The sequence below is a fragment of the Apodemus sylvaticus genome, chromosome 9, assembly GCF_947179515.1.
Source record: "Apodemus sylvaticus chromosome 9, mApoSyl1.1, whole genome shotgun sequence".
NCBI classification, from domain to species: Eukaryota; Metazoa; Chordata; class Mammalia; order Rodentia; family Muridae; genus Apodemus; species Apodemus sylvaticus.
In genome coordinates, this window is record NC_067480.1 from 106,155,923 (window position 1) to 106,167,825 (window position 11,903).

General features: G+C 59.1%; 1 protein-coding gene across 5 annotated transcripts; it reads right to left on the reverse strand.

Moving 5' to 3' along the window:
* Sema4c (semaphorin 4C) lies at window positions 1-10,458 on the reverse strand. 5 transcript variants are annotated; one of them, XM_052192970.1, is made up of 15 exons: window positions 10,073-10,458; window positions 7,525-7,673; window positions 5,769-5,917; window positions 5,327-5,389; window positions 5,116-5,214; window positions 4,880-4,976; window positions 4,635-4,751; window positions 4,392-4,543; window positions 4,128-4,303; window positions 3,646-3,790; window positions 3,308-3,530; window positions 3,040-3,152; window positions 2,014-2,174; window positions 1,853-1,923; window positions 1-1,717 (listed from the first exon to the last, which is right to left on the reverse strand). In XM_052192970.1, the coding sequence occupies exons 2-15, from the start codon at window positions 7,631-7,633 to the stop codon at window positions 888-890; spliced, it is 2,505 nt and encodes an 834-aa protein (XP_052048930.1). In that variant the 5' UTR covers window positions 7,634-7,673; window positions 10,073-10,458; the 3' UTR covers window positions 1-887. The 5 variants fall into 5 exon arrangements, with proteins under 5 accessions (XP_052048930.1, XP_052048928.1, XP_052048929.1 ...); XM_052192968.1 differs by lacking the exon at window positions 10,073-10,458 and adding an exon at window positions 9,625-9,715; XM_052192969.1 differs by lacking the exon at window positions 10,073-10,458 and adding an exon at window positions 9,625-9,709 and having other exon boundaries at window positions 7,525-7,670.
* Window positions 10,459-11,903: the final 1,445 nt, after the last annotated feature.

Here is an 11,903-nt window from a genome sequence, read left to right on the forward strand (position 1 = left end):
TTAAGTTTCATTTTCTCCATTTTATTTGTCAATATAAAAATACTCAAATATTTACAACAAATAAATATGTGGGGACACAATAAGTTACACTGTTAGCCCTTTTCCCAGAGCTGGGAGAGGAGAGGCCAGTATCCACGGCATGCCCACCTGCTCCCTTCCCTCCCGCCATAACCCTTCCCGGCCCTGTCAGAAGAGCGCAAATAGAAAATACCACCAAACCCAGAGGGTAAGTGGGAGGCCCTGCCCACCCTTCCCCCTGAAGCAGGAGGTCCCATCTCCACCCCCAACCCCCGCCCTGAAAACATTCACAGCCCTAGGAGCAGGCCTAGGCCCACCCCCGAGTCCCGCACTCCCCCAAAAGGGGTACAACACCCTGTCCATCCCATCCCCATATGTACACCACTGTCCCAAGCTCGGGACAGCTGGGGCTGAGAGAGGCAAAGTGCTATGACCCCCTTCCCCTTCATAGCTCCAAAGACTCAACCAGGAGGACCCCAGGCCAAGGGAAGACTTGACAGAGACAGGAAAGTAACACACACACATACACACACACACACACACACACACACCTCCATACGCACACCAACACATATATGCACAAACACACCCACATCTTGAAACCTCTTCCTTGCAAAGTTTTGGCTGCTGGGGTCTGTCTGAAATTCACTGAGGAGGGTGTGTCTCCCGTGAGGCTGACGTCCTGGCGAGCCACACCAAGTGGCAGTGCCCATGCTGAGCAGGTCCTCACGGCCGGGCAGATGCTGAGCAGTGTCTGTCCCAGGCAGAGCAAGTGCCCCCGCCATGTCCCTGAGGTAGCTGGTGCCTGTGCAAAAGTTAAGAGTGCACCTCCCATGAGACCCCCCTGCCAAGGAGGTGGGGGGCTTCCCTCATACTGAAGACTCCTCTGGGTTGGAGTCAGGCAGCGGCTGGCGCTGCTGCAGTTTCCGTCGTAATTCATCGGCGAGCTCAGGCAGGGGGTGCCCAGACCCTCCTCGGTCCTCTCCGCCCAACTGTAAGCGCACATAACCGTTGGCATTTGAGTTCCGACCACCTCCTAGGTGGAGCCGAGTTGGAGAAGGCAGGGGCTGGCCAGGTATGCCAGGAGGTGGGGAAGGGGGCCCACCCCCAGCCTGGCACCGGGCGTGACCGGGCACAATCTTGAGAGAGCCGTCGGAATAGTAGTACCCGACAGGATCCCAAAGTTTCTCGTCGGTTTCGGGGCCGGGGCGGAAGGGGGGGCTGGCGGGCTCCTTGGGCAGTTCCAGGGGGTACACCAGTGTCCTCTCAGATGCCTTGGTGCCCTTTTCTAGTTCTTCTCGCAGTCGCCGGCGGAGTGAGAGGACCAACAGCAGGAGCACCAGGCACACAGCCCCCAGGGCCACCACAGCTAGCCACACGAGCCCCAGGTTTTCCAAGGGAGCCCGTGCTTCCAGGGTCACCGACGAGCCGGCCACGACTGCCACGAGGTAGCTTTCTGCAGCCAGCCTTGTCCCCTGCTCTTCTGAGTAGCAATGGTAGGGTCCAGAGTGGCGGGACTGGGCGGCCATCACCACCAGCGCCTGGAGTCCCGCGTCATAAAGGAAGGAGCCAGGTTGTTCTGCGGGCAGGTCCCGGCCTCTGAAGGTCCAGTGGGCATGGGCCAAATTGGATGAGAGGTGGCAGGGGAGGACCAGGTCTGTGCCTGACACAACGGTGATGTTTTTGGGAATAGGTCTGACTGCAGAGCCGGAAATGAGAGAGAACCGAGTGTTAACACAGGAACTCCAGGCCCCACAGTGAGGAGATGTGCTACGTCTGGCTGTGATTCAGGGGCCCATCCCCGAAATGAGGGAACAAAAGAAAAACAGCTTACCTTTTTTAATGCCATACTGGTTACACATCTTTGAAGTGTCCAAGTTTGCTACGTGTTGGACCAGAAGGGACCTGATAGGGAAGGGAAGTGACATCAGTGGCCCAACTCCAACCACCTCTGCCTCCCTTCCTGGCCCTGACACTCAGAGAAGACTGACTCACCCCGAGTGACCACTGGTGGTGGCCACACAGCGGCTGGTGTTGACATTCCAGGCACAGTAGGGGTCCCTGGCGAGGACACAGTCTACACAGAAACGGTACTTTGCGCAGTCCGCCAATGACAGCTGGACCAGTTGGGAGCGGGAGCCGGCGAAGAGCACCTTCTGCAGGAAAAGAAGGCAGAGGGTGAGCCACACCACGCCTGGGGCTGGGGGATGGCTGAGATGAATCAGGAGAGCATCAACACAAGGAAGAAGGCAGCAGAGGAAAAATCCAGGCCAGGGGAACAAATTTGATGAGAGCTTACGACAAATCCTAATCACTTCACAGCCATGACCTTATTAGACAGGGGCGGCCGGTGGAGCTGTGAGGCTGAGCTGTGTAGGCTCGCTCGCTCGCTCACACACGGGACCGAAAACTCGGTTTCCCCCGTGCCAGGAGCCCCGCACAGCAGTGTCTAAGGCAGGCTTCCCCTGTGTGAATGGAGACTGCCAATCCGTAGGTTTGCTCAGCCCCACAGCTCCCTTGCTGCCATCTCATTATTCAGCGTTCTGGGAAGCAACTCTGTGTCACAGCAGCTGGTAAGGGGCAAGCAAATCAGAATCCAGAGGGTGAAGTGAATATGACAGTTTTGCATAAAGGTTAAAAAAAAAGTGAACACGTTAAGTAAATGAGCCAGGGGCCAGAGGGAGCCTGACTCAGACACGCACTGGAGACTAAAAGGAAACGGATGTCCCTGGTGCCTGGCAACCAAAACGTCTTGACTGAGGAGGGACTGCAGACAGAGCCCCAGCTCCACAGGAAGGGCCTGAAGAGAACAGGAGGGAGTTTGCCAAGGCTAGATTCTGGGAATGGGGACCCCACAGGGTCTGGCTCTGTATGAGAGGCGTCGGAGGACAGGTTCCGGGAATTCTCGAGAGCTGAGATATGTGGGGAGGTTCAGAGCTGGCCAATCACATGAGCCCAACTATGGACGGCAGAGAGACTGGGTGCAAGATGGACGGTGGTGCGTGTGGCCCATCTCACTACCTTGCTCTGAGATAGCACCAGACTTTCCACTGGCTCCTTGTCAAACACCTGCAGCTCCTCCACCATGTGGATCCAGGGCCCCAGGCTCACAGCTTTCAGCAGCCACCCGTCTCCTGGAGAGGAGAGGGATGGGAATATGCAAATGAGTGATGGGAATATGCAAATGAGTGATGGGAATATGCAAATGAGGGATGGGAATATGCCAATGAGGGATGGCGCCACAGGGTCTCCCCAGGCTCCCGACCTTGGGCACACCTGAAGCGCTCACCTGTACCAATGAACAGCACAGTATAGGTGGCGCCATCAAGCCCTGGGACCCTGTCGGCTACCACGTGTGTGAAGTTCGTGTTCTTCTTCACAAGTAGGGGGCGGCCCAACCTTGGCTTCACCTGGTCCTCCATCAGCGGGTGCTTCTTGATGAAGTTGAGGGTGTTGTCGGGTAGCTCCAGAGAACTGGTGTAGCCATTGTCTCGGTGCCAGTTGTTGATACACTGTGTCGGGGAGAGGGAAGGGGCGTGGGGAGGACGGCTGTCAGTCAACTGCTAAATGAGCAGGGGTCTTGGAACTGTCTGATGTCGGCAGCACATCCCCATGCTGAAAACTCACCGAACCGGGCCGAGGACTGGGGACTGGGTCAGTATAGCGCGCCCACTTCTGGGCCTGCTCGCTGTATTCCTTGTAGGGACCCTCAAACACCTGCTGGATCTGTTCCAACTGGTACTCACAGACTGCAGACAGGTCCATATCGCCCCTGTTAAAGAAGGCCCGCCCTCAGAAGTCAGGTTGAGTGCCTACGTGCTCCCACCGTGTACCCAGCTCCAGAGGAAAAGGTAGGAAGGGCAAGGCTTGGTATGGAGCAGTCATGACCATGAGCTAGCTCTGAGGTAGCACCGGAGGCAGCGTTCTGCTCACCTTCCCCCACAGAGCTTTACAAAGAGCAGGCGCAGAGTCATCTTGGCTGCCGGGCACTGACCCGCTGGGCTTCCTCCAGACGCCCATGCAGGCCCTCACACCCACACACCATCCCCCTCTGACCTGACCACCTGCTCCTCCCTCCCTGCTCCCCGGCTACCCCACAGCCGGCTTACCATCGCGCTTGAAAAACCGCGAAGAAGGTGGTGTTGTGCCAAGAGGCGCCCCGCAGGGTGTGCACCGCCCGCAGCTGGTTGAAGTAGACCTTCCAGTCCGGGGCCGAGCACACCAACCGAGCCTTCAGGAAGGTTGTCCATTTCTTCTGCAGGGTCCGAGCTCCCCCCATGTCGCCCTGGCAGATGGCAAGGAGACACGGCTGGTCAGTCCCTGCCAGGCCCTGAGGGCTCCCGCCGCCCGCCCACCGCTGCGGAACCTGGTACCTTACAGACGCGGGCCACGCGAGCCACCACCTGCTCGGAGTAGCAGTCATACTCCACTGCCCGCTCACTGAAGAAGAAGTAGATCTTGTCATCGTCTCCCGTGAAGCTCCCCACACTCTCAGGGACAAAGGCGGAGCCTACAAAATGGGGTTCTGGGACAAAGCAGGGAGGGTCAGTGGCAGAGTCCCCGGGCCCTCGGGGCCCCTTCCTCTCATGGCTTCCCCAATCCCATCCAGCGCTCACCATTCAGCCAAAAGGCCAGGTATTCTGTCTTGATGGAGTGGTGGGGTCCCATGTATCGAAGGATAACCGGCTCCGTGCCCAGGAAGTTATTGAGTGTGGCCGAGTACAGCTCACCGTCTACAGGAGACAGGGAGGGTCAAAGAAGCTCAGAACCTGAGGTAGAGATGGACTCTGAAGACAAGTATCTAGAGTGTGACTGACAGAGTCCCGGATTTGTCCCGCCTGTGCAGGCCACAACCACTCACCCACAAGGAGTCCAGTGTGGCCCTTAGCTGGGTCATACGGGCATTTACCCTTCCCGTCCTCAAATTCTGCACGATCCAAGGTGAACGTGAGCATGTTCTAGAGGCGGGACAAATGAGAGACGGGTGTTAGTGTGGGCCCCCCACACAATCTGAATGAAAATATCATGGCCCGAGAGGCCAAGGAAGGAGGTCGCCGAGGTGGCTGAGGGGCACACCGGAGGAGGGGCAACACTCACGATGTAGGTGCACTTGGGCTGGAAGGCATAGGTGCCACAGACGTACAGATGGGAGGCGTTGTACGGCTGAAGGAAGCGGATGAAGTTGAAGCACTCGGTCTTTGGGGAGAAAGGTATACAGGTTAGGGAGACCCAAGAGCCAGAGAGGGGAGACCACAGAGTCCAGGCTGAAGCCCGCATCCCACGAGGGCCTGGCAGGGGAAGCACCCACCTGGTTGCTCTTCCCTTTCTGGGTGCATTCGATTTTCTTCTCAGCTGGAGCCTCCCAGGAGATCTGGGGATGGGACAGGGCATATCAGCAGTGTCACAGGCATGCGCTAAGTGTGTGCCACAAACACCCCTCGAGCTACACCATGGGTGACATCTGGTCTCGGTTCTGATAGAAGTCCCAAACCACCTCAACTGACAGAAACCAACCTGGTCCCAATTTTCATAGAAGTCTCAAACCACCCCAACTGACAGTAACCAACACGGTCCCCATTCTGAGAGAAGCCCCAAACCACCCAACTGGCAGAAACCAGGAGCCAGGGCAGAAAGCAATTGCTAATCCTGACACCAGGAGAGACCTCTGGGCAAGGGACAGCCTGCGCAGGCCACGCCCCCTGAGTCCTTTCCCCTCCCCTCTGAGCGCCTCCCACTGCCCCACCTCTCACCACTCCTTGCAGCTCCAGAGCCTCTACACTGAAGGCAAACAGGGCCTCTCGGGCCCCCACGTATAAAAGGCCAGAACGTTCTGTCAGGGTCAGGGTCAGGAAGTCCTGAATGCCAGTCTGGGAGAACCGCCTCACTACTGTGACTAGCTCTGCAGAAACAGGGCATAGAACAAGGTGGGGGTGAGCAGGGCGGATGTCATCCTCCCTGGGGTTCCAGGAATCCATCAATCTTCCTTTTGTCCAAGGATCCCCTGGGCCTCATCACCAGGATTCTCCACAAAAGCTAGCAACACACACACACACACACACACACACACACACACACACACACACACACACACACGACAGTCAAACCCCTACGGGCCATAAAGGACTTTTTCTGAATAGCCTTTTGGCTCGACAGCTCCATCCCACCCAGACTTCCAAAGCCCTTCTTCAGCAGGGGAGGAGGCAATCGAGGCTGGTAATGGGGAAGGAAGGAAGGATATCTCAGCCAAAGCTTCCGGCCAGAGGAAGCCATCTGACTGATGACTCTCAGGGTCAGCGGTACCTCAGGCACAGAGCTGGACACCGCCCCCCACCCCATCCCAGCTTCCTCGGTTGCCATTTCCTGCTCTGCTACTTGCTGACCATGGCAGGGTCTAGCCGGACCCTGGTGGCGGATCTAGTGCGTCAGTGGGCATTCCATGTCTAAGAAGCCATTCACCCCAGCAGGCGCCAATCCAGGCTTCCAGAGACGCACGCACGCACGCACGCACGCACGCACGCACACAGGGGACTGGCAAGGTGGCGTGTGGAGAAGGAGGAAGCGGTTAGGACTGGGAGATCAAAGGAACCAGAGACTCAGAGGTGGTGTTGGAGCCCCGGAACCGGAACGTGTGCTGCCATCCAGCACCTTGTAGGGCATGATCATACATATAGTCATGTAATCTGTCAGAAGCCCGTGTACCGCACACCTGTCCACTGGATCCCCACGGAAGCCAGCTTCGGGCTTGGGAGGCAGTGACTGACCGGTGAGAGTTGGGTCGGCACGGGAGGGGCTTTAATAGCAGCTGAGAGCAGCCTGTGGGAGGTGAGCTCATGTCCCAAGAGCACAGAGGTGATACAAACACCTGACATCACCACCTCTTCATACAGGTGTGCACGCGCGCGCGTGCAAAGGGGAGCTCTCCGGTGGGCCCTGCCTCCTCCCCCATGAAGCACACGCGCTGCTATGAGCCCACCACTCCGAGCCATCAGAAGGCTCCAGTGTGAGAACAGCAGGGGAGACGATTAGGAGTGACTTAAAGGGGCTTCTCAGGACAGGCAGCTAGGAAGACTGGAGCCGGGGTTAGGTTTACACTTGCCCTGGGCTTCAGGTTTCTCTCTAGGCTTCCAAGCCAGAGTGACAATTGAAGTGAGGGACAGGGAGGTTGATTCAGAAACTACCTCCCTTGCACACCAGGACAGCCAGGTCGGGGTGAGGGTGGGGGTGGGGGTGGGGTGGTAAGAGATCCCACAAAGTTATCCCAGTGTCAGAAGTGGGCAAAGCCCAGGCCTAGACCCGCGCTACCAGTTCTGGGTCCCTGGGGCCACTCGCGTTTCTTAGAAAGCCACAGCCATACATATCAGTGTAAAGGTAGCATGCTTGGGGGTAATTCCTCAGCAGTCGTTCCTTCCTTCAAACAAGCATCACTCCCCCTCACCCTTCCCCCAGCAGTCTGTCCCCGTCCCGGGGCCTCCCTCCGGCCCTGCCTCCAATGCTTCAGGCACTCACCCCCAGAAGATACTGTCTTCCGGGGCACAAGGTTCCACCACATCTCGGCCCCGATGCCCAGGCCCCACAGCCCTGCTGACAGCAGCCAGACAGCCCAGTGTGGGGCCATGGCAGACACCCGGGGTCTACACTTCAGTCCAGCGGCCCTGCTAAAGGAAAAGAAACGGGTCAGCATCCCAGACCGGAAAGGGATCGCGCCAAGAGACAAGCAGCACAGGGCGCACACAGGAACAAACCTCCCCGGCTCCCTTAGCGTTGGAGCAGACCTTGCTCCTACAACTGACCTCTGCCCCCACGAGCCCCGGGGGTCTCCCAGGCGAGCAAGGAGAGGAACTTAGTCAGCAAGCACTCACTAGGCGTGGGCAGTCATCAAAATGCCGCCTGTGGCCTCCAGGCCATCCCTACCCCCTCTCTTCAACAGGGAGTTGTGTGGAAAAAAATAAAGGAGGAACTCCCCCCCTCCTTGGCTCCTTCAGGCCTTAAAGGTTTCAGAGTTTCTTACAATAACCGTAAAAACAGGGCTTGCTACCAGTGGGATTCGGGCCAGCCCCAAGACCTAATTCGGGGAGATATACCCCTTATTCAGCAGCCGCGGGCAGCCGGTTGGGCAAAGACCTCCAGTGGGGGACTTGGTGAAGCAGGCAGCGTGCAGAGTTCCCGTCCCAGCCTGTCCCCTCCCCCAGCGCAGACAATAGCCGGGCAGAGCCCAAACCCGGTTCCACATCAGCAGGGCTGGAGTAGGAGTGGGGCCGGGAACCGAATGGGCCCAGCTCCCGAGGCCCCTTTGTTGCCCAAGAGGGAGGCAGGAAGTGGGTGGGATGGGCGTGGAAATGACCAGGGCCAGTCCTGTTTCTCCAACAGCCTTCTACGAGACACTGACCCTCCCGCGGAGAGGCGACCGGGCCACCAGTCGGCTCCAGGCTTCTGGGGAGCTCCTCGCTGGGGAGCGGCGGGGGCGGGATCGTGGAGGGAAGTGGAATGGGTTGGGAAGGCCGGAACGGGGTTCTCCTGGACAACGGGGGATGCCCACGAATGGTCGTCAAGGGCTGCGCCCCCCTCCCCTCCCCGGCTCTGACGAACGTTCTTAACTCCGGGATTGCACCCCGGGGACCCTGCACTAGGCCAACAGGACGGATTTCCACTAATCCAGACGCTAGGAGCCGGGAACAGAGATGCAGAATCTGGGGATTGCACCCCAAAACAAAGGTTCCTAACCAAGACCCGGTCCCGGTCTCCCTACTGTGGGCTCTCCCCTCCCCCAGCTCCAGGGATTTGAATGCAAACAAAGCGGCAGCGCTGGGAGCGTGGCGAAGCCGGGCTTGCGGACGCCCCCTGTCGGCCCAGAACCTCAGCGCGGGAAGGGCGGGGAGGGGGGCTGGGGCTGCCTTCCCCGGGGCAGTCCCCCCTGACACACCCTCAGTTTCCTCTCTGCCAATTACCCTAGGCTGGGGTCAAAACCCGGTGGCGCGCTCCGAGAATCTGCCAGCGTAGCGGTGACCCAACCCTCAGCTCTTCCCAAAGCAAGGGACTCGGACAGCCAAGGGGATGGAGAGGTGCGGGACCAGGATTTGCGCCCCACACTTGCACACACGGTCGTGGATCGCAGCGATCCAGAGCGGGACCGAGCGGCCAAGCTCTGGCGAGGGGGTTGGTTCTCAGTGCCAGCCCGCCTCCGGAGCAGAACGGGAGGGCGGGGGGCCGCGCTAGGGAAATCCGATCCCACAACATCGGCCACGGTCCAAGCCCGCCCCTAACTTTCCGTCGAGGTGGGGGGAACCGGAGCAGTTCGCGAGCCTGGCAAAGATTCGGACCGCGCGCTGGACAGCCCAAGGGTCCCCCACTGCCCCGAGCTCCGCCCGCACCCTCAGGCTCCCGCCGCGCTCCGGCCAGTAGAGCTGCAGGCACTGCTTGCCTTGGTGCGGGATCGTCCGCTGGGCAGCTCGAGGCGGACTCGAGAGGGACCCGGATCGGACAGCTGTCTGCGCTGTCGCCCCGCCCTGCACCCCCAGACACCGTCCCCAAGCGCGCGCGCGCCAGCCCCTACCCAAGCCAGGGGACAAAGCGGCGGACCCGGGTCCCCACAGCTCCGGCCTCACTCACCTCTTGTGTGCAGCTCCAATCCCTGGGCGCCGCCCTCGCTTTTGGCTCCGGCCACCGTCCTCCCCAGCCCCCGCGCCGCTCCAGACTGCGCCAGCACGCTAAGCCTGTCCCGCGCCACCGCCCCTTGGTCCCAACACGGCTCTCGGCGCCCCTAAGCCCGGGTCCGGCGCTCCACCGCGCCGGGCGCCGGTTCTTTCTCCGTTGCTGCTGCCGTTCTCCGCCCCCAACCCCCTGACGTCAGGCGAGGAGGGTGTAGAGTGGTGGCCGGGGGCGGGACGCGAAGGCCCGCCCAGGAGGGGGCTGCGAGCCACTGCCTTGCTTGCCCAGCACTGAGGCTTGGGGACCCTTTGCGACTCTTGCAGCTTGGGAGTCAAGGTCTACGCCACTGCGCCCGCAGGAGGGAGGGCGGGGAGGGACTCCAAGCGTTGCCACCGGGAACTGCACTCACCTGGTGTTCCCCAAGAGTGGCTTCCAGCCCTGAGGCGGGATGGGCTCTCTGGAAGGGCTGAGGGGCTCCCCCACGCTCCAGTTACAGGAACGAAAGCTGGCAAACCATTTTGAGACTTGTACCCGAAGGGGGTGGCGCAGCAAGAGAAGAAACTGAAGGTTCTCTCAGGGGCTAACCACAGTGGTCAGTCTTTTGGCTCCAAAGTCGTTCTCCTTTCTGGCCCTAACCCTTGGACTGGAAGGAGCAGCTCACAGACAGAAGCGACCCCAAGTCTTCAGGCAGTTCCTATTTTCCAGGCTCCAGCAGAGCCTACCCCGAGGAAATGTCTCCTGGCGCGGCTTGGAAGGCTGATTAACAAGCTGCAAGAGCCCCACAGTTCAGAAGAAAGGGGCAGGAGGGAGTCACACGGAACCACCACCACCTTAGAACTGCCAGCCTCCGCCCACAGGCGCTCCTAGAAGTAACTTGCAGCTTTGGCCTGCTGGGCGGTGCTGGCTGGCTGGCAAGTCCTTCCAGCCAAGCAGTCCTCCAGTGGGCAGGTGGACTGAGGAACCTCGGGGAAACTGCCCCAGCGGTACCTGGAGACCACCCCTAGCCAGGATCAAAGGACAGGGACGAAGGGAAGGAGGCCTGGAGGTTTCTGTGGTAACTTAAAGGGGGGGGAAGGGGGGGAGGGGGGTAGTCCTGGAGGGGAAAACCACTTCAGACCCCAGAAGCAGATCTGGAGTATAAATCAGTCCGACAGCAGCTTTTGTTCCGGGTTAAAACTTGGCATCTGAAGAGCGGAGATCAGAAGTGCAAGGGGGTAATGAAAAAGGCAGGCCAGTTTGGTTTTCAGTAACAGTCGGGTCTTTCCTGGGATACAGAGGCCCCTTCTCCCTCGCTGGCCAGAGCTACCGCTCCTTTCCACTAGGAAACAAAGCTGTGGTCTCAGAGATAGGAGGCAGGCCAGGTATTGCCAGGGGTGGGCAGGGAGGGAGGGTGTCCTATGGAAGCGGGCCAGGGTGGGAGCCATGCATACTCTTGATAGGACCCCTGTCCCATCTACTAAGGGCAAGCCCCGCTCCAACCTCAGGATACTTCAAAAGCTAAGACTCCTCAGCTCCAGGAGGCTGATGCAGGACTTCCAAGCCAGCTACTGTTTCTCTCACTGTATCAGAGAGATTCACGCAGGATTGGGGGTGGGCGTGGGGGTGGGGTGGGCGTGGGGGTGGGGATGGACTCAAATCCGCACAAACAGCACGGTGAAATTTTTGAATGGATCCTGGAGTCCTGGAAGCAGTCTGTGGTCCCGCCTGCTTGGGAAGGCAGAGGGAAGAAAACTGTGCGCCCAGGGGCCCCACCTTTCTAACAGTCGCCAGGCATAAAGCTAAGGCTCTGCTTCCTGCTGTAAGCCTTGCCCCCAGAAATGAGCGCTGCTGGGTAGTGATCTGAGCTCCTCGCCTCCTCCAAGGCGGCCCCAGTGGAAAGTTTCAGAAGGCTTAGTTTCACTGGCAGGGACAGTATTCGGTACCTTCAGGCAGGTGCCAGGGTCTTCTAAGCCAGGGATGGTGGCAGTAATGGTAAGACCATTCCAATAACAGAGCCAGCGAAGCCTCTGGGCACAAGGCTCCTGACTATAGGGTTCCACTTCACACTCTACCTCTGCCCTTCCCTGCGGCCGCATTGGTTACTGCCGCGGGTCTTCTCCACAAGTGGGTGGGCAGAAGATAGTTTCCTCTCATGACTACTTGTTTGTGATTCATGCTTTTTAATAAAAGGACAGCTAGCAGAAAAATAAGGATCCTGGATCGTCCATCAAGAAAAAAAATAGTACTACAGAATTAAAAAA

Excerpts from the sequence above, each read along its gene's own strand:
- Sema4c (XM_052192966.1), bottom strand. The coding sequence starts at position 8,248 with ATGTGGAACCGGGTTTGGGCTCTGCCCGGCTATTGTCTGCGCTGGGGG. Across the intron at positions 3,791-4,127 it reads GCGGTTTTTCAAGCGCGATG|GGGCGATATGGACCTGTCTG; the intron begins GTAAGCCGGCTG and ends CTTCTTTAACAG. Across the intron at positions 1,718-1,852 it reads CCAGTATGGCATTAAAAAAG|TCAGACCTATTCCCAAAAAC; the intron begins GTAAGCTGTTTT and ends CCGGCTCTGCAG.